Source organism: Apostichopus japonicus, chromosome 20, assembly GCF_037975245.1.
Source record: "Apostichopus japonicus isolate 1M-3 chromosome 20, ASM3797524v1, whole genome shotgun sequence".
NCBI lineage: Eukaryota > Metazoa > Echinodermata > Holothuroidea > Aspidochirotida > Stichopodidae > Apostichopus > Apostichopus japonicus.
The window spans coordinates 34,015,105-34,040,241 of record NC_092580.1 but is presented as its reverse complement, the minus strand read 5'-3'; the positions used below and the strand labels follow the sequence as shown (position 1 = coordinate 34,040,241).

Here is a 25,137-nt window from a genome sequence, read left to right as displayed (position 1 = left end):
CAAAAATACTAGTTTTGTCGAGATGTCAATTTCGCATAAGTCGGTAACTAGACAAAAACGAATTTTTGGCGTGTTCTCGAGTTGCCGTAAGTCTAAAGCAAAACAAACATATTTTTGTTGAGATATCAGGGTTTTCTGATACGGTATCTCGACATATGCCCCCCCCCCCCCACTCTCATGTCTTCCGTAAATAATAGCGTTAGAGCGTATGGTAGACCGCGCAGCAAATGTAATGATAGCGATATAAATAGAAATGATGATTTTTTAAAAACTCTCACCTCATAGCGGATCTCGATCAATTTATCCGATATAAAGCATTCTTCATATTCACAATCAGGTATGGAAATATTGCCTGAATCCCACTGAATTCGACATAGTATTTTACCATTACCCAATAAACGATCCAGTTGGAGGGGCCATGGATACTGCGTATCAGCAGTGATAGTGAATTCGTTGACCTCTACCTGCAGAGTATAACATTATACAACATTGAGTTCCGACTATAGGATATAAGTGAATCTAACCTGGAAAGTTGTGGCGAAACGAACGTCCCTGTACAAATCATTACTAAACGGTACAATGTTCCTATAACCAAAAATCCAGCAAGATAAGTGATTTTCAATTGAGAATATTAAGTGTTAAAGTATACAGGATTTCCGAAATTTGACTATCGTTGATAGTAAGATATTTTCACTCTGATGATGATGACGATGACGATGAGGATGAGAATGAGAATGATGATGATGACGACGACTACAATGACGACGAAGATGATGGTGATGTTACATTTGCGACCCTAAAGCAACCATGAATGTGGGAGAAGCCTGCAAGGGCTTATGCATTACAACTTTCATGTCGGTGTCTTCCAATTCAACGTTTTACATCGAATTTGGAGTCTTTTTCGAAAATAGCATTTTTACTTCTACATTCCCCTAGTGGCGTTTGTTCTGCCCATTTAATGTTAGGTTCCCAGAACACTTTGTTGAAAGTACTCGAAAGTGTGAAGTTCATCTTATCTATAAGTTTAGTGGTCTTGCAACTTTTATCATACATGTTATATCATAAGGGTGTTCAATTCTATTACTATTTTATGTCTGTTACAATCTGCTATACATAAAATGCTAAACCAATCAGTATTTCAAGTGCTTACACTGCAGTTATTCCTTAGGCCTATAAATTACAACAATCATAAAATATAAGTAAAATTACGTCAGTTTTCTGAATACAAAACATTAAACTGAAATTTATAGTTGTCGCCTCGAAAACTGATATCAGATATCATGGCTTCGTCCATATGGTCTCTAATTATATAAATTAATAACTTAGGCCATATGTATTGAAGACTAAAACTGTAGCTTTGCAATCCGTCGACTGCATGCTGAGTGATTTCCATTGCCAAACGCCGATGGTTACCTTAAAAACTGCAAGTACGCAACAATGGATTTATGGCCAATTTAATATTAATAATAGAAATGAACTTACCCTTATGTTGCTTTCGACATCGTCATAATTTATAGAGGTAATGTACTCCGCAGTGGACTTGTATTCATGTTGCCACCCTTCTTCTATTTCTTTTGCAATTAAAATTGGTTTAGATGAGCTCACATTTGATGTTAGTGAATTCTTGTACATGGACAGACCACTTTCGAACACCAAGACATCGTTATTCATATCTACGGACGTGTACTATTATGGTTGGAATAAAACATACTGCAGCGTGAATTTGTTAATCATGCACATGCTATAAACGTGCCAATAAGGATATGACATTTCTTACAGGAGCAATATTCGTAACATATGGACATATCTAAGTTATTTTCTAACCGTGGCGATCTGAACGGTCGGGAAATTTGGCAGCGTCCGATGGCCTTGATCAGAATAGGAGACCACTAATCTTCGTGACCTGCCAATCAAATCCAAAATTTAGTAAGATTGTTATATAACTTTTCTTCTTGTATTGAGCACCCTATTTATGTGTTGGTTGTTTTTGAAACGGGCTTAATCTGAACATGGTATCTAATATAAATAAGAGTGTCCAGGATCCAGTCACGTTTTAATTGCTGGCTATGCCACTGATGGAGTCGGCGGGATGACATGGCGTTTTTCCAGGGCCCAGATAACTGTCAGCCAACCTTTGTTCTCAAGGTTATAGGTAGTATATAACATGCCAAAGAAGTCAAACAAATTCGTCAATGGTAATGACGGACAATAAAGTACTAAATACTTACATCAAAACATTCTCCCATTGCTCCTCTTCTATGATCATATACACAATAACGTGTACTGTTGTGAAATAAATGTATCTTCTGACTTGTGGTGACCGATATTGTTGAACGTAACAAATAACATTCGTTACGTTGCTTGACATCCAGAGTATTGTTGCTATCATTAATCTGGTCAAGTAAACCGGAAAGAAGGGAGAACTTTCACTGTCATATATTGCACATTGTATAATTCTTAGTTTAGCATCAACTCAAGCATTTGCGACAAGTTTTAGTATTAATCGACGGGTAAATCTTGTTCAAAAGGGTAGAAAAGGACAACGAAATTTAAAATGCAGGATTAACCGTGACTGACGTCATTGAAGACGAAAACAAAAATGGAGACATTATTTCATACCCAAAACACAAGATGCAGGGAATCAGAATGCAAATAAAGCCGAATTGTAAACCTGTTGTCGAGTTGCAATAATGAATCTTCGTATGTAACAGAGAAAAAGTAAATTACAGAGTAATAGAATAATTATTTAGCCATTCATCCGTAATTTGCGCCGCTCGTTATACTCTTGTTTACTATAACATGGACCGTAAGTATTAGTTGTTTTATATCACAATAGTTTAAGGCAGTTCTTCGGAATGATCATTACGACATGATAGTATGAAAAGTAACGAGCATGTGCGTTGGTTTCATAAACAGTATTACATAGACTACGTTTGTAGACGCATAGGAAAATCACTGGTGTGAACTCGTTTCCGTTTTAAATTGTATTGCAAGAGAGACAATCACTATGGATTAATTAACACATTATACAGTCATGTCGGTGTTCATGAATTTTACGTAATACCAATCAGCAGGCAAAAAACTATATATTATTTGAGAATTGAAGAGATAGAGTAAGTTGAGATAACATTGAAAAACGATGATTATCCTCTTCAAGACTAATAAGTTCGTGGTTTGACAAAATACGTGAACCTTAACATTACAAACGTTATTGTGTTTGTCAGTCACTTACACAGGTGTTGCTGTCTTCCATGAAAATCGCTTTTCTTCTGGGTAAAAGTATTGTAAATCTTGGAATAGTATCATTGGCCTGACGTGATCCGTTAGCAAAATCTGTGTGACGTCGCATAATCTCCCATGAACTGAGTTTGTTACACATCTTATTATGGCGATTGTTTGCGTCCTGGTTGTGAAGCGATCGAATATCGCTTTTGTTACTGTCGCAAAAGTCCACAATCTAGGGATAGAGTGACAACCGATGACAAATTGTATACGTTGTATAATCTTATTACTGGGGAAAGAGTGAGTATGCTTCCCATATGATAGTCATTACACTGGTTATGTCATCGCTAGCAATAGCCTAACCTATACAAAATATTGGAGATATATTAGCCTATTCTAATTATCCCATGATCATGATAATGAGGTTCCCAATATTAAGACAAAGTTACAACAACTGAAATGATTTACAGTTATTGTTTCCATGGTATCATTTCACTTGACCAGATATGATGATACGCGGCATCTGGTGTAAAGCAGACAACATGTTCTCTGCACGCCAGGTTACATTCCTGATTGTTACTCAGGTGTATCGAGAAAGTTCTAGATGATTCTAGACATGGCGAATCGTATAAAAACCCGCCCCAGATCGGAAAGTTTCTCAGTTTCTGAACGAATACAAGCGACGACACGTATTATACCATTCTACTATATATCGTCAGTGCTCAACTGCCAGTAGTTTCTGAGGGATTGAGATATCGATACCAAGATTGATTCTACACTTCCATTCAGAAGTTTGAAGAGGACTTTGCTGTGAAACTACAGTTTTCCAGTCTTTATTTCGGAGAAGGTGAAGAATTTCTGTCTCCGTTGAGGAAGTTTGTTACGCCAGGAGTTGGTGGTTATAAAGCTGATTTTGGACTGACTCTGGTAATAATTAGTCGGCGAGAAGTTCGACTTGTGCTTCACTCGATTGTGGCTGGAAGTCCGTCTTCTATTTTGGAGCATCGCCGGAATGAAGGTGACTGCTGTTTCTGGGATCGCGAGAAACTTCGTCGAGGACCAGTGAATTTCGCGGTACAACCCACCGAGAATCGTAGTCATCAAGGTCGTGGCCGCTGAGGGATATCGCCGTTGGAAGAGACCAACGTGTTTTAAAGTGTATCCCATCTTGTTAAGTTTGTGAGCAATTTTCTATATATTTGTAATTACCACTTGTTGTTGGTTCAAACTCCATTGTTCAATATAGTTTACGTTCTCATTCAAATTCTCTAGACTCGTCAATTTGTCTGTGTTCCTCTCAAATATATATATATATATATATATATATATATATATATATATATATATATATATATATATATATATATATATATATATATATAAATATATATATATATGTATATATATATGTATATATATATATATATAAATATATATATATATATATATATATATATATATATATATATATATATATATATATATATATATATATATATATATATATATATATATATATATATATATATATATATATATATATATATATCCGATTGTTGGTACCCACAGCCATTAATCATGTAGCACTCTTGCCAGGTTTTCGTCTCATCTCAAACATCTAATACTCATACTCATACATCTTCCTCTGACTCCTTGACCTTTGACCATTGATAGCTTCCTACTTCTTAGTATACCACAAAGCTGGCTTTATGCTCCATACATCTTCCTCTGACTCCTTGACCCTTCATAGCTTCCTACTTCTTATTATACCACCAAGCTCGCTTTCTGTTCAACACATCTTCCTCTGACTCCTTGACCCTTCATAGCTTCCTACTTCTTAGTATATACCAAGCTGGCTTTATGCTCCATACATCTTCCTCTGACTCCTTGACCCTTCATAGCTTCCTACTTCTTAGTATACCACCAAGCTGGCTTTATGCTCCATACATCTTCCTCTGACTCCTTGACCCTTCATAGCTTCCTACTTCTTAGTATACCACCATGCTGGCTTTATGCTCCATACATCTTCTTCTGACTCCTTGATCAATGATCTCCGATTGTTGGCACCCACAGCCATTAATCATGTAGCACTCTTCCCAGGTTTTCGTCTCATCTCAAACATCTCATACTCATACATCTTTCTCCGACTCCTTGACCTTTGACCCTTGATAGCTTCCTACTTCTTAGTATACCACCAAGCTGGCTTTATGCTCCGTACATCTTCCTCTGACTCCTTGGCCCTTGACAGCTTCCTACTTCTTAGTATACCACCAAGCTGGCTTTCTGTTCCACACATCTTTCTCCGACTCCTTGACCCTTCATAGCTTCCTACTTCTTAGTATACCACCAAGCTGGCTTTCTGTTCCACACATCTTCCTCTGACTCCTTGACCCTTCATAGCTTCCTACTTCTTAGTATACCACCAAGCTGGCTTTCTGTTCCACACATCTTCCTCTGACTCCTTGACTCTTGATAGCTTCCTACTTCTTAGTATACCACCAAGCTGGCTTTCTGCTCCATACATCTTCCTCTGACTCCTTGACCCTCGATAGCTTCCTACTTCTTAGTATACCACCAAGCTGGCTTTCTGTTCCACACATCTTCCTCTGACTCCTTGACTCTTGATAGCTTCCTACTTCTTAGTATATACCAAGCTGGCTTTCTGCTCCATACATCTTCCTCTGACTCCTTGACCCTTCATAGCTTCCTACTTCTTAGTATACCACCAAGCTGGCTTTCTGTTCCACACATCTTCCTCTGACTCCTTGACTCTTGATAGCTTTCTACTTCTTAGTATACCACCAAGCTGGCTTTCTGCTCCATACATCTTCCTCTGACTCCTTGACCCTCGATAGCTTCCTACTTCTTAGTATACCACCAAGCTGGCTTTCTGCTCCATACATCTTCCTCTGACTCCTTGACCCTCGATAGCTTCCTACTTCTTAGTATACCACCAAGCTGGCTTTCTGTTCCACACATCTTTCTCCGACTCCTTGACCCTTGATAGCTTCCTACTTCTTAGTATACCACCAAGCTGGCTTTCTGCTCCATACATCTTCCTCTGACTCCTTGACCCTCGATAGCTTCCTACTTCTTAGTATACCACCAAGCTGGCTTTCTGCTCCATACATCTTCCTCTGACTCCTTGACCCTTCATAGCTTCCTACTTCTTAGTATACCACCAAGCTGGCTTTCTGTTCCACACATCTTTCAACGACTCCTTGACCCTTGATAGCTTCCTACTTCTTAGTATACCACCAAGCTGGCTTTCTGCTCCATACATCTTCCTCTGACTCCTTGACTCTTGCTAGCTTCTTACGCAAGTGTCAATCTAGAGTGATTGATATTACTATTTTACTACGAGCCTCCTTAATGTTGTTTTCAACGAGTAATTGCCAATTAAAACATTGCATCAAGAAAAGTCCACTTACAAGATGTGTATAATGAATAATGTGTTAGAAACCGCCTCCTGTTTCCGCCTTCACATGTATGGCTACCTTAAAATTGTACAAAATGTACTGTATTACTTATGATACATCTCTTACCTGATCAGCGTCACTGATGGACATAATTGAGGCCGTTGTATTTTCTGTATTTTTGGCTTTATAGTAAAATCTCTCCTTGCGAAGACAAGAGTTAGTGCTAGGGACTTCTGCTCGAGAATCCCCACTAATCATCACATCTTCGAAGATAATGCCTGCAGTACACAGTTCCGCAACTCCATATTCTGTTTGAACATATTCGTCAAATAATCCCCACCTGAAGTGACCCCACAGATGAACAAATGTTTTATCTGAATGAATAATAGATAAAAAACACGGAATAGATTCAAAGGGATAAAATGAAACCATATTCATCCAATATAAATATTTGCTTATATCGGGTCCGATTAAGATCGACTTGGTACCGATTTGTGGCTGACCTTCTGATTATCTCGGGGAGGGGGTGGTTGAACCGCACATCCCTCAGTATGTTCGCCCCTACTTGTAAGAAATTGGAATGTACGTAAGAATGTACTAGTATCAAGCTGATATATATCTTATTGAACGCTATACGTTTTAATGATAGATGGTACACCGACTGACCGGCAACAATGCGATTACTGTACTACTACTAATAATCGGGCACGGAGGCATAGAACTATACACTCATTCATGAGCTATGTTTCAAACATTTCACACATTATAGCAGTGCTGTAGTACCCAAGTCCGGACTCGGACTTGAATCTAGTTTTTGTTGACTCGGATTGGTACTCGGGCTTGAACTTGCATCCGAATGTCTGAAACATGGGCTTGAGACCAAGTCCTGGCAAGTCCATCAACGTTTATTATCTTTTCCACAGCAAATATGGTACATATGTATTTTTTTCTGCACTTCTGTACTAAAATTATTAATGTACTAACAATATGTTCAGAGTATCTCTATCGAGATCCGGCCTTATGATTCACAAATGATTTCGAGTTGGTTAGCATCATGATTGATCTCTAGAGTTAGGCAAGTATGTCACCAAAACAGAAGTAGCATTGTTCAATACAGAGTCAAATGCCTACAGTGAAATGACCACATTCCTTATTGGTTTCGAACCTCTGGACGTTGGGAGTTTTTTCACTTTTTCATAATGTTATCATGTCAACAAAGTTTATGAACATAAATGTCCAAGATCATACGAATAAAGCTTGTGGTTGTTGAGACATCATTTTTACAAACTGTGTTTGACAATTTCCCATTAACCTTTAACCATCATGAATTTTAACGACGTTAAAATTATTGTTGTAAAGAAAATGTATATATTACATATACGGTAGTCATATCACCAACTCAAGTATGAACTAAATCGGACATGCGGTTGTATAGATTTATTGACCCAACCGTGCATCAGTAATTACTACTTTGTGTTCGTAACACGGCAATTTGTGTTACAGGACATAAACAGTAGTTACTGTACCAGCTATGAGTATCGGTAACGTTGGGGGAAAAAACATTCAAATATTGGAATTTACATAATGTACTGAGGATCCTCTTTGTTGGAAACTTTTAAGGTGTAACTGTGCGGTTTTCCGCCTTAAAATTGGAGGAGAATGTACAATAGTGAGAACCAAGATCCCAACTAGTGTGTATTTGAGATAAGCTTAGGATTTAAGCATTAAAGAAGATTTTATGATACCCTTTGGATAACCCTCCCATCAGATAAAATACTCATGTAAGGATTGTTAACTTTCAAGCTGGGCTGATATGTACTAAAGACGGGGAGACTCTACGAATATAGACCAGTGGTATGCACAAGGAGTGGGGGCATGGCTCAACCGAGGCATTATAACAATCATTCGGGGAATTTATTGAACTAATCCTCCCGGTGTATACCCCATCTCCGGGGAATATCGAACTAATCCTCCTGATACACACCCCATCTCCGCCTTCGACAGACTCATTAATGTTTTGAGATTAAGAATCAGTCTACTTGAACAGTTTTCCGCTACATAATCGGTAAATGAAGAAATAAAGTAGAAATGACACCTTTATTCAACAGTTCAGCTTTTTCTAAATCATACTGAGGACAATCAACGACATTATGACCACCAAAGATGATGTGAACTTGTGAGGCAAATTATTGGCAAACTCAGTTTGCAATATATCTCTGCCTATAAGCATGGTTATTGGTTTCAAACGACCACATATTATGCACACATGATAAGAGTTTAAATATATCTAACCTGTTTGATTAAAAAGTCCTTGTGTGTCCTTTTGAAATGACTGCAGTTCCAAACCATAACCTTTACCACAACGAGGCACTTTTGAACTCATTTCAATGCTTTCGCATATGTCTTTAACATTTTAAGTCACATATTCACCAAACAACAGTGTTGTAGACACTGCCTATGTTCACAAATGTTAAAATCTCTGTTTAATTCATGGTTACCCTGTGCCAAAAGGGTCAGCAAGTCAAACAGCTCAGGAAAAATCGTTTTATCAACACCATGTAGATTTAGCATCTGCTTAGCTGCTTTCAATATCACGAAATCTTCAAACTTGGGTTCAAGCTGAGTTTTAGCACTGAAAATACTTGATACGTCATCATCAATATCAGCCAAATGAAATTGTTGATTGCCAGTAGTAATCAGGATCTTTGTTACATATTGGGTTCTCCTGAATTGTCTCAAGAATCAATCAACCGAGAAAGGTCTAGGGGTACACCCGAAGAAAACGACGCGGTCACAATACTAACTAGCTCCAGAATAGTCAAGTTCTTCGAAAACAACATCAGACTCAAACGTGCTATTTATGCCTGCTTTAACAAGATTTGTACTGTGACTTATTGCAGAATTGTAAGGCTAAAAGCAATTATACCTGCCATACATTTGGTCCAGTATATGCAACGTAACTTATACTGCAGTTCTGCTAACCCTGTATGCCGAACTGTACATCAATGATGCTTGCTTGTCACGATTGTGTTATTGCAAACGTGATTCTGCTTCTACTTTTACTGGCTAATTCAAACCCAATTGAAACTGCTATATGTAGTAACAAATAATAAAAAGCAGTACTTCGAAGAATCAAGAAAATTATGCCACTGTTAGGTAATGATACACAAGTACCACATAAAATATTAAAAACGTAGGGGAAGACGACAGCTAAAACTTCAGGCTCTCATAGCATAAATATCTGTATGGTTATGATACGGGAAATTGAATGGCCAACTTGTCAGCTATCCAATGATGAGTAGCGTTTAGTTAGTGAGAACTTATATCTCGACTTAAGACCACATTACTTCTGTGATTTAGTGTGTAAGTCAACAGGGCTTTTAATACTATAGGTGTATGCTATATTTAGCTGTGATGTAGGTCAACTGTTTTGGAGGTTGTAGACAAGAACTAATGAGACTTTAGTACCCTAACGGTATTTGTTGCTTTGTACTTGTTAGCCAACTTTTTAGGGTCTGTATGTCACGGCGCTCACAAGCGCCCTCACTAAGGTACCTACATGACTAGACGTTGGAACTTCAACTTTCATATAGTTTCTTTACAATAACACTTTCAGAGGCTAGCTGCATAGGCAACTCATTGTGAGCCTGTCACGGCGTTCCACCACCGCTCCTTGTACGCTTTGCAAAGTAGTCTCAACGGCACACTTCATATATCACTTAAAACAGCTTTTAAACCCGAATAAATTGTTACTGGTGAATGATGTCTTGCTTCTAGATGTAATTTCACTACAATATGGCTACAAAAGAAATTTGCAAGAGTGTGACTATTAATACTTGCATGAATTTGAATTTGAGTGGTGCAAGTTTGTACATGTAATATCGCTATCGGCCTTTTAACCTGGAGAATGCAGCTAGTTAGCCAAATTTAGTATATATCAGCACAACCACCAGTACGTGTGTATATGCATGCGTTGGGTCAAGTGGTTAAGGCAGTGAACTTGTTAACTAAGGATTATTGGTTCGAGCCCTGGCCAGATGATTGCGTTGTGTCCTTGGGCAAGGCACTTTATCTCCATTGCCTCTCTTCACCCAGGTGTATAAATGGGGACTTGCGAGGTGACTTGTAAATATAGTTGCGTCCGCCGGTTTGTGGCTGCACCCTATGGGAAGTGGGACACGTGGCTGTGGTGCACTGTGGTGCCCCAAGAGAGATTTTTTGAATTGTGCAAAGTTTGGTGCGTAGGAGTGACAAGTTACCAATGACCAGGGTTAAGTACAGCGCGGCGAGACTTTATCGTAGTTGCGCTATATAAGAACTGTTCATTATTATTATTATTACTATACGGAATTGCGTTGCGAACCATGCTTCCAACTGCGAAGGTAAGGTTATCTTCTCCTTAGATTTCTTTCATCTACCTTTGCACAATACTTGCTGGCGACCCAACGTGACGCCTAGCATACTTCAGAAGATATCACCTGCAAATATTCAAGTTTGATTGAAATGCCAGAATTACAATAATCACCATATTAAAGGACTCCCAGTTGTTCATCAGTGAATTAGCCTGTCCATGGCAAACAACGTACAAAGTAACTGAATGCAAGCAGACAAATTTGTCATTTCAGGGTATCAACGGACTTGACACGGCAGAGCCCTTCGGGTCAGATTCTTCTCAACTGTACGTTTTGTGGGAACAGAAGAATATCTTTTTGGGGGGTTATTTTATTTCTGAGGTAATACACATCTTGAAATCGCGTACAAGTGAGTGTTTTTTTTTTTTGGGGGGGGGGGGTTACTTAATAGATATCGTCCATCAAATCCTTTAGTACGTCAATTAAGAACTCTCCGTGCTACTAAGCACCCGGTATTCATAGCTGGTACAGTATACAGTTGTTTGAAAGAAACATCATGCATGATAATAATTTTACACGAGTCCCATAGTTGTTAATTAGTGCATATGGTGCACTGTGTCTGTTTTTTATGTATCAGTTGCTTAAAATACTAACAGTATCCATTATTTGACACTGAAAATTATTAACCAGTGTGATACCTGCACTTCGGCTTGATCAGATGGTTGGGTATACATGTGTGTCCATGTTGTGTGTTATTGGCCTAACTAATTTAACTGGTTTTAACAAATGACACAACTATGGTAGTTGCCATGTTGTTACATGCTTCATTTAACAATACTGATTTACTTTTAGTTGACTTTAGGCATTCATACGAAACAAAAAAAACTCCTTCAATATAACCCAAACACTTGCCTTCTAAACTTGCCTTCTCTTCATGCAGTTTAAATTTTATATACTCCCTGGTGTGTTGTCCGCCCCAAAAAATAACACCATGAACAACCAAATAGTTCATAATACTGCAAGCACTCCATACACACTTAAATATTGCGTATTTACATTCAAATACAGTTCTTGTTGTTTTAGGCTTCGAGTAGGGTGGGATACAGCTTTTTAGAGGTAGAACAAGTAATAAGCAAAAAGAACATGTTGGGGTATGGGGCAAGATGATGTTTTTGCCTCCCCTATTTTTCAACTAAAGATGTACTCCAAAGCATGGTTGGATCATTCATCTAGATTATGTTGCTACATAATTATGATAGACTGACATTTCTAGGGCACCTGAATGTTTCCATACTGGAGAACGGCCATCTGACTGATATATTTACTATTTACTTTCCTTCCATACATTGTCTGTCTATATGATATTCAATGGCTACATAGCATATCTCAAGGAGAATATATGCCGAACCTCTATCCATATATCTGTGAATACATCAAACACGTTTGAAGAATATATAGGCATGGCGGGGGCAGAGGTGTGGTTGGGATGATGGGGTCGGGGTAGATGTGTGGAATCGGTATAGAGTGCATATACATAGTAGGGACTTTGACGTGTCTAAGACTCGGACTGACTAGACTTGACAACAGCTCATCATTATAGACATCACATGCTGTATCCGTTGATAAACATATTTGCAGTATAAGTCTATATGGTGATAAGTAAACAGAGTAAGTGTCAAGCGCATATAACAAATACTCACTGATATCACCCCAGCATGAGATGTTTGCGTCTAAGGCAGATGGTTCGAGGCCGATGAAAACCCCCTCTTCTCCACAGCTTCCTGGTTGAAGTACGTAAGGTTCGCCTTGTTGAAAACTTTTAATATCCTCCAAAATTTGGTAATTTCTAAGTATAAAGAGAGTTATTTCCGAGTAAATGTTAGGGTAGTGTAGTGCTTTCGAATTTGTAGATAGATCTGTAGTGGAAATTGCTGGATGCTCTTTTATGCAGAAAAAAAAAACCCTACATGTACGTTTACACAACATTCGCGTCCCTAGCGTCAAATTGACTACTACAAGTCTCGTTTGGGTCAAAGCTGAACATTCTGTAGCAACAAAAAAAAAAGTAACAAAAAAAAAAACTTCATTTCTACAGCATCTGTATATGTGTTATATAAGGTTTATGGCTAAGGTATCTTGAAGAAATCTTAACTGCAGCACATTTTTTTATTTGGTGTTAAACACAAATAAAGATTGTATTCAAACCTGTGACGTATAACTGGTTTGGATTTGTCAAACTAGCCGACAATATACACTTTGTCGTGTAAAATTGATCGATAGCCGCGCGTTTGAGTGACCTCATTGCTAATATAATATTCTTGTATACTGTATTAAGATGTGTTTTTTGATCAGTTGTCTAGAAAACAATAAGTGGAAGTCAGTTTGGACAATGATAACAATACACACATAACGACACACGTTATCGCTGTTTGGTTCGTTTCATTAATAGTGCAAACTATGCTATACCGCATAGGAAACACATTTCATATGATGCATACTACTTTCCAATTGGACCTCTTTTAGATATAGCAGACCGCCTACTCAATTTGTCCTTGTCTACCGGTGTCACTTGCTTATGAAGCGTTCACAATTAAACCAACGTTGAACTTTGTCAGACTCCAAAGGCCCTAAATTGTCTTGCTGTGTTGCTGTTCATTCTTGTCTGAAACCGCGTTATACACAAATAAGAAAGTTTTCATAACTTTTGCAGCACTAACCTTTTTTATTTCTTTAACGTTCTTGCATTTGTCTTTTTCTTTTTTAGTGATTCACTTGTTTTGGGCTCAAATTTGTAGTTATAAATAAATTAAATAATTAAATGGTCCTTTGTATTCTCAGCTTAGTTTTTAATTCATTATTTTTTTGTTTTGTGTATATTGCCTATGTTACAATATTTTCTTAAATTTTTTGAGCAACATATCTGTCGACATGTTCTTGTTTTATTTATATGCTGCTAATTGTATCAATTGAGTTCTTGTCGACTTGGCATTTTGAGTTTCCATTTAACAATCGAGTCAACAATCTTTTACATTTATGTTGCTATATCTCATACTTAGCTTTATCATGCATCTTTACGTTTTTATTTACAATTAGTTTTTCTTCACAAAATGTTTGCATTTTGTCAAAGTAATATCGTTCCTGCAGTGTCCTGTAACTTTAGAACGGTGTATAACAAGAAGATACTGAAATTTTATGCATAGAGATTAGATAAAGTCTAGTGCTTGATACTAATATAGTCGAACATACTTTAATAACTACAATGTGATACAAAGCGTTAATTGATAAACGACATTATTTATGGCAACTTTTTTATCTCGGTAATTGAAATGTCAATATATACTTCTCGTAATAAATCAAAATGGCTGTTTTGGTTTGTTTTAAATGTATCTAGCAAATAAAGAAGTTTACGGTTAAGTGTTATCAGTATGTTTGTCAATGATGGCCAATTAATTTCTTCTTTGCCCACAGAAATCTGAATAAGGGTCAAATGTTGAACCGTTATAAACTATTGTATGAGTGAAGGTATGTACTTATATCCGTACATCGTCGAGTGTGTTTTGGTAACATGTATCTGGTATACCGAACGTTAACACGTAAAATGTTTTAGCATCACTCCTTGCGGAGAATTTACTACAATCAACATTACCACAACGAAAGAACCAAATTTCTTCATGGCACTTGTTACTGATTAATTAATATACTATAGCCTACTAGACTAGAGATAACATGATTGCAGGTAAGTCATAGGCCTATGTTGCATTCCTATTTGAGAGTAACTTATATTGTTTCTTTAAGCATATTATAAAGGAAATTAGTGGTCATTCATCTAGTCAATAGACTTCAAACCGTTAATACCATAATCTCTTATTGCAACTTTCTTAGTTATTTACCAAATCCGAAGGGGCTTAAGCTCCGACATCATCTTCAACGACATTTGAAGAGTGTACATGTGGCAAAGAGGAAATATGTGTGTAATACGTGTCAAAGGTCTTGCTCAAGACGGACGACTTAATACAATATGACCTAAAACACGATGTAGAGGACAAGACCAACGCATGTAACGTTTGTGAAAAGATATTCCTAAGCAGCTGGGATGCTTGAGTCAGAAACATGAAAACGCATCATATGTCATCTATTACGAAAACGACCGATCCTCTAAGCAATCACGAACATCATCAACCGTTCGTCAACTGGACATGTGGACGTTCAGGAAGGGGTCACGGAAAGATGAGAATCAGGTTCCGATGAAGACTGAGAGGAATGAGGTTTACTATGTGAAAGATGCAAAGAGATTACATACGACGAATCACGAGCAAGGGACCGGAACTATCTAGTGATGGTGATTTGGACTTTGGAGCAACCAAAAACGTTGAATGTGATACCAATGAGAAAGTATAGCTCGAAGATCCGGTACGCTTTCTCGATAACATGTCTTTCGACCGACGGTGTTAATGAACTATGCATAACAATGCGACAACCACGATTTGAATTAACTGTACAATCAAACCGGCTAGATATTCGTATTAAATTCCAAACGAAAGGCAGACTTAGATGTAGTTTCAAGTTCCGATTACAGACGATGATCATTCACAAAGCTAAAATTGTTGGTTTGATGCAAACGTCCTCACTTGTGGGCTCTCATGCAGAAGGTGCCCACAGTTCCATATCTAATACATTAGGAAGAAACGGGTTTCGAGAATGAAAGGAGTCGTCCTGTGAGTATCGAGTGGCTGGGGTGGGACCCTAACGTAGAGTGTTTTCGTATTCGACATCATTGGAAAGATAAAGAATACGATTTACACTTATACCCGCCGATGAATACAAACACTATTTACCAATTGCAAGGCAGCTGCATGTTGGCACGCTTATGATTGCTATCTGATAAACAAAGAAATATAACATAGAGACAGATTGCAAAGTTTTGAGACCAGAAAAAACAAAGGAAATTAGATAGTTCATTCAATCACTCCCTAATAATTTAACCGTATAATTACAAAGAATTGTTGGGAATGTCATTATTATCAGATGCGTGACAGAGCCAAACCATCCCATGATTTCCTCCAGACCATTCAGCTATTAAATTACACCGGAGACTATTGTACGTGATGTTCGAGATGATCACTTATTCGGTGTCATCGAGTCTGATGGTCTATTCATGTGCCCAAATTTGCGGAAACTTTCCCCATCTTCAAGAACCCAGAAATCCATATTTCATCTCAGTGTTCAGAGATGATCACTTATTCGGTGTCATAGGTGATAGTGTGGTAGGTCTATTTAAGTACCTGAAGCTCTGTAAACCTAAATTTGCGGAAATTGTTCCCATTTTCAAGGACATATCAGAAATCTTCATCGACGATATTGTTTTGGGTCTAGTTCAAGTAGAATTCTGTTAGAAAGCATTTTTGAGAGAAGATACTGTTAGCTACACCTCAAGTGGTATATTGACAAAGGTTTAAAACAAATATTCGAATTTTCAACAAAGTCTTGCATCAAAGCACGGAGAAGCAGTATCAGATGTAAGACGGGAAGGTGATGTCACATTAGAGTTGAAAGGCCAGTGTATTTTACTATTGGTATATAAGCTGGGTCATCTTTTGCATGAGTGAACAATCCTTTGTGTACTAAAACTTTAATCCAGGGATCTATAGTACAATGATGCTGGCTATATAGTAAGAAACGGAAAACCGGCCAAGCCACTTGTGTATCCGTTTGGGGTTAATTTGGATCCCATTCGTGACTTTCATCGGACTCAGCCTACTCAATCCACAATGACTGTTGTAACATCTCTATGGCTAAGAGAAACTAAAAAAATACTGAGAAGCGTTGGAAACTTTGAACTCTTAATATTGTGTTCACAAGTAAATACTGTTAATATTATGTTGTAAAATCAACATCCTCGATGTATGAGGTATAACCTAATTTGTGTAGGGTAAACGAACCGCTGGGGTATTGAGTAAATGTTCAGTTTGAAAACACAATGTCTGCAGAAAAACACTAACATTTGTTAATCTCGTGCAAATGGTTTCAATTTTGCGTAGTACCTCAACTCCATGCTCATACCAGGGTGATATTGGAATTATATTCAATTATTTATTAAAGAAAGGCAAAACTGTGTGTATCTTTGAAGAATTAAATGAACTATTAAGCTTATACTTGGATGTCTTGGTAAATTTCTTGAACTGTGTATTTATATTGGTCGGGACAGCCTCTATTCGAACAGGCCATATTGTACCCTGCTCTTGTAAGTGACACGTGACAGAGATCCTGCCAAGACCATTATTGCCGATACGATGAACCTCATTGGAAATTCTTCATACGACAAAACCATTACGAAACCATAGAAATGTCACCAGTGTGACTGAAGATAATGTTTCCGGACGGAATAACGAAACCACCTTTCGGGATTTGTGATGAATTTCATAGAATGGAACAAACATAGATAAGTTCAGCTGTCAAACAAAACAAAAGGCATCAACAGCAAACGTCAAAAAAAGAAATAAATTTAGACGTTCTCAAGACCGAGAACTCAAAGACTGGTGAAAACAAAAGTTTTAGAGTAAACAATAACCAATGTTTCCCCTTAGTTGAAACAGGGTTTACCTATTTTTACCCGGAGAGGAAGGTCTTAGCAAACGGCGTTCAGACCACTCACCACGATATCTAAGTATCGCCTGTGTGGTTTTTCAGTAAAACAACCAGTAAGCGGAAGGAGAAATATATCGTTGCGTCGCAGAAGGGCGAGGCCGTGGCTTTAACATACTCTACATACCTCTCGGAGAAATCCAACACCACCTCCACGTAGGTCTGAGGCGGTACCGCCCCATTATTTTCGAGCACGGCGAACATGGCTCTGGTACTTAAATACTTGTATTCATATAATATATTATTAAGGGGTCTAGCATGGTTGTAAATATCTCACATATGAAAGTCAGGGGAACTGTCGGGACTTTTGATTTATTCTCAAAAAGTACTAGAGTAGGTATTGCCATGGTGGTATCACGTATGATACATAGATGTAATCGCTAGACAAAGCATTTCGTTAGCTTTAGCGTTATACACCGTTCCAACGTTAGGAATACTTTTTTATTTGTGTATAACGCGGTTTCAGACAAGTATACACAGAAAGTCAAGTTAGAGCCTTTGGAGTCTGACAAAGTTGAACGTTGACAAGTTCAACGTTGGTTTTATTGTGAACGCTTTATAAGCAAGTGACACCGTTAGACAAGGAAACATTGAGTAGGCGGTCTGCTATATCTGAAAGAGGACCAATTGTGAAAGTAGTATCCATCAGATAATAAAATGTGTTTCCTATGCGGTATAGCATAGTCTGCACTATTAATGAGACGAGCCAAACAGCGATAATTGTGTGTATTGTTATCATTGTCCAAAATGACTTTCACTTATCGTTTTCTAGACAACTGATCAACAAACAAATTTCAATACAGTATATACAAGAATATTATGTCGCCAATGAGGTCATTCAATACTCGCGGCTATCGATCGATTATTACACGACAAAGTGTTGTCCATTGTCAGCTAGTTTGACAAGTCTATCCCGTTATATAAAGTGACGTCACAGGTTGAATAAACTCTTTATGTGCGTGTCACGCCAAATAAAATAAAAATATGCTGCAGTTAAGATTTCTTCAAGATAGTTGAGCCATAAACCCAATAAAACACATAAAATAACGTTGTAGAATGCATTTTTGGTTGTTTGTTACCGTGTAGGTCGCAACAGTTTTCATTTTGAACCTTAGATGTGATTACGTGTACGGTATTTTTGCTCTACAGAACGTTCAACTTTGACTCAACGGCGTTGAGTTTAGTGTTGATGACGCCGGTGTTTTGAGATGATGATGAGCGAAAATCAGAGAGGAATCTCTGATGCTAAAAACCACGTGAGTATAGTCAGGCCACTGAATTATTTCATTGATACACTTTAGGCTGACTGAAAATTGTTTACTGAGTGTCATATACGGATATAACATGGATTTTACTGGTAGAAATTTACAATGTGTGGCGAGTATTAAATATTGAATCCGATAGATATGTACACTTAAATTTGCAATGGGTTGCTAGTTTTAAAGATTGAAACCGAGTGATATGTAAACGTAGCTATTCAGCTAACATTGAATAAGTAACTGATGAAGATCTCATTTCAGTCGTCCAAATAGTAAACGACCGTACGATAATTTGGCAATCAAACTGGCTCTGATAAATCTATAAGCTATACTCTATCCTTGAAATGGAAAGGTACTGGCTGTATGGAAGAAGTTGTAAAGTATAGTCACATTGGAAAGTCAAACTAAATTTATCAATGGGAACTTAACAGATAATCTTTGGAAGGTTAAGTCATTCTGTATCCCATCTTGACATCGTCCTTGGCATTCCTGGCTGGCCTACTACCAAACCAACTATCTACAATCTTGAAATCGTACTTGCCGTTAAATGCATTACATATGCAGCACAAGAGTAGTTAACAAGCTAACCCAGGCTGGTATTCATATTGCATGTACCTAAAACAGCAAGGAGGTTTTACTAGTATCAGGAAGCATAAGTTTGACATCTTCATTGAGACTGACCTTTGGGTAATTTACCGTGTATACATAATCTCTTTGGAAGGTTAAGTTCTCAAGATAAAGTACTTTTGATATTTTGCCCATTTGCACCTCTGCAGACCCCAAATGCCATGCACACTAAATAATAGAGTTCTTGTACCCATTATATGTGATGTAACCTATCTTGGTATATCGTGTTTATAAGGTTCGTGTTTATAAAGTGTTACAGAGTTTGACCTTTCATGACCCCAAGTGACCTTTGACCTCCACCAAAAATAACAGCGTTCTTGTAATCATTTTAGGGAAGCCACCTGCAAAATATGACAGCCAATAAAGCTTCCTATCTGGTAACAATGTTTACAAGGATTTCAAGTTTTTTAGATTTCCATAGTTTGCCCTCTGTTGACCCCAAATGACCTTTGACCTCCACCCAAAGACAACAGGGTTCTTGTATACTACTTAAGGGGAGCAACATTTCAAAAAAGAGGACTGCAGAGGTGACTTATCTTGAGGTATCGTGTTTACAAGCGTCACATTCACACAAACAGGCATACACATACGCTGACGGCAAACGTTACTTGCCAGGCTAAGGCAAGTAACCAAAAATTGATTAACAGAGTCTGCAATTCGGGAAAACTAGTGTGTAAAAAGAAACAAAAAATATCGTGTGTAAGTCCCTCATTCCTATAAATTCACCTAGCACATGCATTTGTCACTCATTGTTGTAAAAAAGAGATTTATTAACCATTTTGTAATTTCTATATATTACTTTTATTTTCATAATATGGCGGATCCTCAGCAGGAGACGGCGCGATTGGAGAGTATTTTCAAAACACCAACCTGCAGTCAATAAATCTCCTGCATCTAAAATTGTAAGGCACAAAACGTATACGATATAAAGTTTACTTAAGAAGAAGAACGTCTTAGTTATTCGAACTCTGTCATTGGTGTAAAACACGTTAAATATCTTTAGGTGTCCGTTCTACCGTAAGATTCTTCACATCTGTTACTGTACAAGTGTACACAGAGATGACTATACATAGACTGTAAGATTATGCAATCCAATTATGTTTTAATACGAAAGTCTTTAGTTTGCACGGTTTTGCATGTGAGTAAGAAACATCTGTTCTTACACTAAATATATGAGAAACCGTCACATGAACAAGACCTGCGTTCTTAAGCAAAATAACGTGAAACCCCAAAAAACATCATATTTCACATTGTTGACGTTGACTTTGTTTGTCAAAACACGTTGTCGTCTATAATTACTGTTTAAGTTTTGACCACTTCTTAACACTTTTTGACAAGAAATACCATAAGGATTCTCCATAGCCTTACACCTACACGAACACAAAATGAGATGACAAATATACTTTCAAAGTTACTTAGTGGACATTTATTTGCAAGAAATCCCCAAAACGTCTTCATATACCAAAGATAATTGAGGAAAGGATCAAAAGCAATTGAGGATACGGTAGGCTGATGTGTTCTGATACAACCAATTACATGTTGGACAATCAGTTACAACGTTATGCAGCACCAAACACAGTTGACGACATTTTTTGCAGACAAGGTATAGAGAGATGCGATTTTGTATACTGTTGAAAAGAATTAGCCTACTCAAACAAAACCTTTCTTTACAAAAGAATTAAACGTATGATGTTCTTTAGTAAAAACTTCTTTCCACCGACCATCGCAATATCCAGTTGTATTTTCACATAGGCCCATATTTAAACTAGTAGATGTCGATTTAAATTGACATATACCGATGTATTTTACATATCATTGATTTTAATTGGCATCTGTCGATTTCAATCGATGATATGTCGAATTAAATTGGTATAAGTCAATTTAAATCGACACCTACCAGTTTAAATCGATGTTATGCCAATTTAAATCGGTATAAGTCAATTTAAGCTGCTAGAAGCTGGTATAAGTCGAAGGAAATGGTTAATTTCAATTTAAATCGGTACATGTCGGTTCCCCTATGTTTTGAAGTTAATTCAAGTTGCAAAATATAGCACCATAGGACACTTAATTAATAAAAAAAATCCCAAAGGGGAGGGGGCCCGCCCTCCCCTTAGACCCTCCCCCAGAACGGCATTTACAAATAAACATTGTGCCCCTTAATTAAGTACTGTGCCCTCCCTGTGACCCCCAGATTGAAATGATCTGGCGACGCCATTGAAGAGGTGGGGAGGGGCGGGTAGAGCAGCGAATGGTTTATATGCCTACCTGATTCTCACGTGTGATTTATCATATAGCTCATACCATTCAGCCACTCTCTCATTTAGACCTTCGTTTCCTCCAGTCAAGGTCGGCATGTCCCAATGAGTAGGAACTGCAATGAGAACTTCCCCCAAGCTTACTCCTATTTCCCGTTTCGTTGCTTCAAACATGTTACGTGAGGCAGAAGTAAGAGCTTTCTGTGAAGGGTTGAAGTGACATTTAAAAAAATAAAAAATAAACATTTAAGTTGCATAAGTGTTACAGAATTGTTGGAAATGTGTAGAATTTCAACTAACAAATCAATGCAAAATGTAACAATATATTACAAATATATAAAATTAAACAATAAAAGCTCAGAAGCAGACTATACTAGAATTAATTTTACTATACAGTAATTAATAAAAATAAATAAAAGTAATAAATAAAATAATAAAAACAAAAAAATAAAATATAAAGAAACAAAAATTCAGTTCGCGTGTACAAACGTTGACGAGAATTTTGGAAGGTTTTTATCACAAACATGTAAATTTACAAAATAACAATGAATTTGGCTCAAGATTTGAATCGGCCTATATATGGTAGTTGTTTTCTGGAAATAGTTATTAATGTTAGCTAGAAAAGTTCAGAGACTTAGTTTACTACATGGTGTACCCGAAATAAAGTGAAAGCCACAGCCGTAGGCGTTTCAGTTTTAAAGTCTACTTATTCCTGAGATGGACAACTTTGATCCATATTTGTTAATGAATTTCAAGCCGGGAAGCATTTATAAGAAAGATTTTGCTTTTCATTCTTCGTTTTTCATAGAGACAATAGGCCTATACCAATCAAGGAATAATTCTTTGCACACTTTGACAGTCGCGGCACAGAATACTATTTCCTCGGTGGATAAATGAGTTTACATTATGAAGAAAAACAAAGACATCTTTAGCTAACTTGCCATGATCACATCATCACTAAACTCGGCTGGTGCCAGATATGCATTTATAAAATTAATTATATTCGAAAGAAAATTATCACCACGATACAAATGCAGCCCATTAGAATGTGGTTCTGCCTAAAAGCGTAGAACATTTCCAGCTATCATGTTAAACAGCTATTTAAATATCCTTTAAATACGCACTACTCACCATTATGTTTGGAATTATGTCATCATCCTGGTCAACAGTTTCATGTATTGCTACTAACAGCTTCTCATAACGTCCATTAATGAGTTGCAGGGGTAGTCTCCCCCACACTTCATCATCCTTAGAATATTCACTGTTGACGTAACCCGCTCCGAATCCAATCGTGAATATTAATATCCATGTACAAAGGTTCGGGCCTGCTTGAACTTCCATATTTAGCCAATGTTGGAGAGAACAATGCGAGGTTGAGTCTAAAAGTCACTTCAAACTGTCATCTGAAACAGTAACATTATATAATGATAATCATGCGAGTTGTTATGACTATAATAGCATGTAGACTAAATATCAATATTTGGTAAACTTACAGAGTCGTGCTGAACTCATATCATTTTGTTGTATATGTACCTTCCACCAAGTAATGCTTTTTCCCCTGAAACGCTGTTAGTCCTGTAGTAAAGGAGAGTGAACGTCAATTATATAATATATTCCGTCAAAGTTTACCCGCGTCGAATTAAGACTGTCCATCCTATTCACAGTAAATAATTCTTGCAATCTCTATTCGAATCAGTGCTGCTATAGCTTTATATGTACGTGACAGTGGCATGCATGCAGTTGTATCTGTTCAGTTACCACTGTGCAGTTGGCGTATATAAGCATATTCTGTGGAAATTCGAGACAAATGATGAACTGTAGCCTGACACTGGGATGTCTGCTGTACACACTACAGGTCCTGAACCGCCTAAAAAATATTCGGGGAAATTCCCTCGCTGAACTTGATTGATTGCAACAACCAATCCTCACGTGACAGTATTGGTGATCACAGTATTCCTTACCATGCATCTCCAGGAAATGAATATGGTGCGCCTGGTGTGCCATAGGTCCTGAAATCGATATATGTCGAATTAAATTGACATACATTAGTTTCTCGTGCTCCGATTGGATGAAATCAACCACTGGTGTGTCATAAGTGGTAAAATGGACATATATCAATATAAATTGACGTTCATTGGAGGAGCTAAAATTTGAAAATTCCTAAATAAGACATTTTGGTAAAATTGAAGGTGAGTAGTGCTACAGTGTATGTTGAGACAATGATATATAGTGATATATAACTTTTTTATATATGTATGGTGCAATATGAACTTTTTGCAATATTTGGTCCGTCGGCAGGGAGAGAGGAGGGAAAGAGAAGGATGAGTCTTATGATTTTATTCTGGTGTGGAGGTGGGGGGGGGGGGGGCGTAGATGTATATGCAGTTGCGAGCCTGCACGTAGCACAATAGGCCTCCTAAATTAGTGGCAGGCTAGAACAGGAAGAAACTTTAACATATCGACTATTTCTACTGAATATAAGTACATTTCAACGATGAAGACGCAGACAATCCAAACAAAATCATTTTTTAGTAACCGGGATATCCGGCGCGCCTGAATGGTTGCTGCAGCTCCCTGGTGTATGGTGACTTCAGCTGCTGTATTGTTTTACCAGAGCATCGCTCTTTGATTTGACTACTACTAACAGTGAGTTGTTGCTCATCCACAGGTCAAGCAGGGCTTGACATATAACAACTCCCTGGTGTTTGCGTTGGTTTTCATGAAGTAGTAGAAGTAGCAACATGTTATTAGTTGCAATACTGTAGCTCGGAAATGCAACTTTGATGACAAATATTATCATGTTATTTTGATCTTTCGGTCTATATATATATATATATATATATATATATATATATATATATATATATATATATATTTAATTCCATTTGTTTGGTGTAGTTGTACCTCCTGAAGAGCTAAAACTGAAGGTGCCAATAGTGGATTGGTTGCCAAGGGCAACGCTAGTAAATGTTGACATTAAATTCTCAACGGCTTTAGAAACTTGAATTTGACGGAATAATAAACATTTATCACCGTACAAGAAGAAAACCGGCATCGTTATAAACAGCGTTAACCGCAGATGAGTTATTTACGGAAGCTTAAAAGTGCCCACATATGAAGTATTGGTCTTGATGATGCGTATTCTTCCCGGCCGTTCGTTATGATCCAGCCGTATAGTTGGTTGCTATAAACCATAGCTCCATGCCATAACAGACAAATCAGTAGGATGCGTACCATGAACGTAAGCTGAGAGTTCTCACGAACAGTAACCATGCCCAGTGGCGTCGCCAGACATTTCAATCTTGGGGGGGGGGGAACAGTGGGGGGCACAGCACTTAATGATGGGGCACAATGAGGTGGA

General features: G+C 37.6%; 1 protein-coding gene across 13 annotated transcripts in view; it reads right to left on the bottom strand.

Moving 5' to 3' along the window:
* LOC139961795 (calcium-activated chloride channel regulator 4-like) overlaps nt 1-23,534 on the bottom strand; it is a 64,395-nt gene extending 40,861 nt beyond the window's left edge. For 4 of the 13 annotated variants that reach the window (XM_071961325.1, XM_071961321.1, XM_071961323.1 and 1 more), the window contains exons 1-8: nt 22,908-23,532; nt 21,787-21,977; nt 12,694-12,839; nt 6,768-7,015; nt 3,233-3,457; nt 2,229-2,393; nt 1,483-1,686; nt 279-464 (exon numbers count right to left, since the gene is read on the bottom strand). In XM_071961325.1, coding sequence (XP_071817426.1) covers nt 279-464; nt 1,483-1,686; nt 2,229-2,393; nt 3,233-3,457; nt 6,768-7,015; nt 12,694-12,839; nt 21,787-21,977; nt 22,908-23,117 — 1,575 coding nt within the window. In that variant the 5' untranslated portion in view covers nt 23,118-23,532. Of the gene's footprint in view, nt 1-278; nt 465-1,482; nt 1,687-2,228; nt 2,394-3,232; nt 3,458-6,767; nt 7,016-12,693; nt 12,840-21,786; nt 21,978-22,907 lie in introns of all 13 variants that reach the window. The other 9 variants (XR_011791017.1, XR_011791018.1, XM_071961318.1 and 6 more) reach the window with 5 other exon arrangements.
* Nucleotides 23,535-25,137: the final 1,603 nt, after the last annotated feature.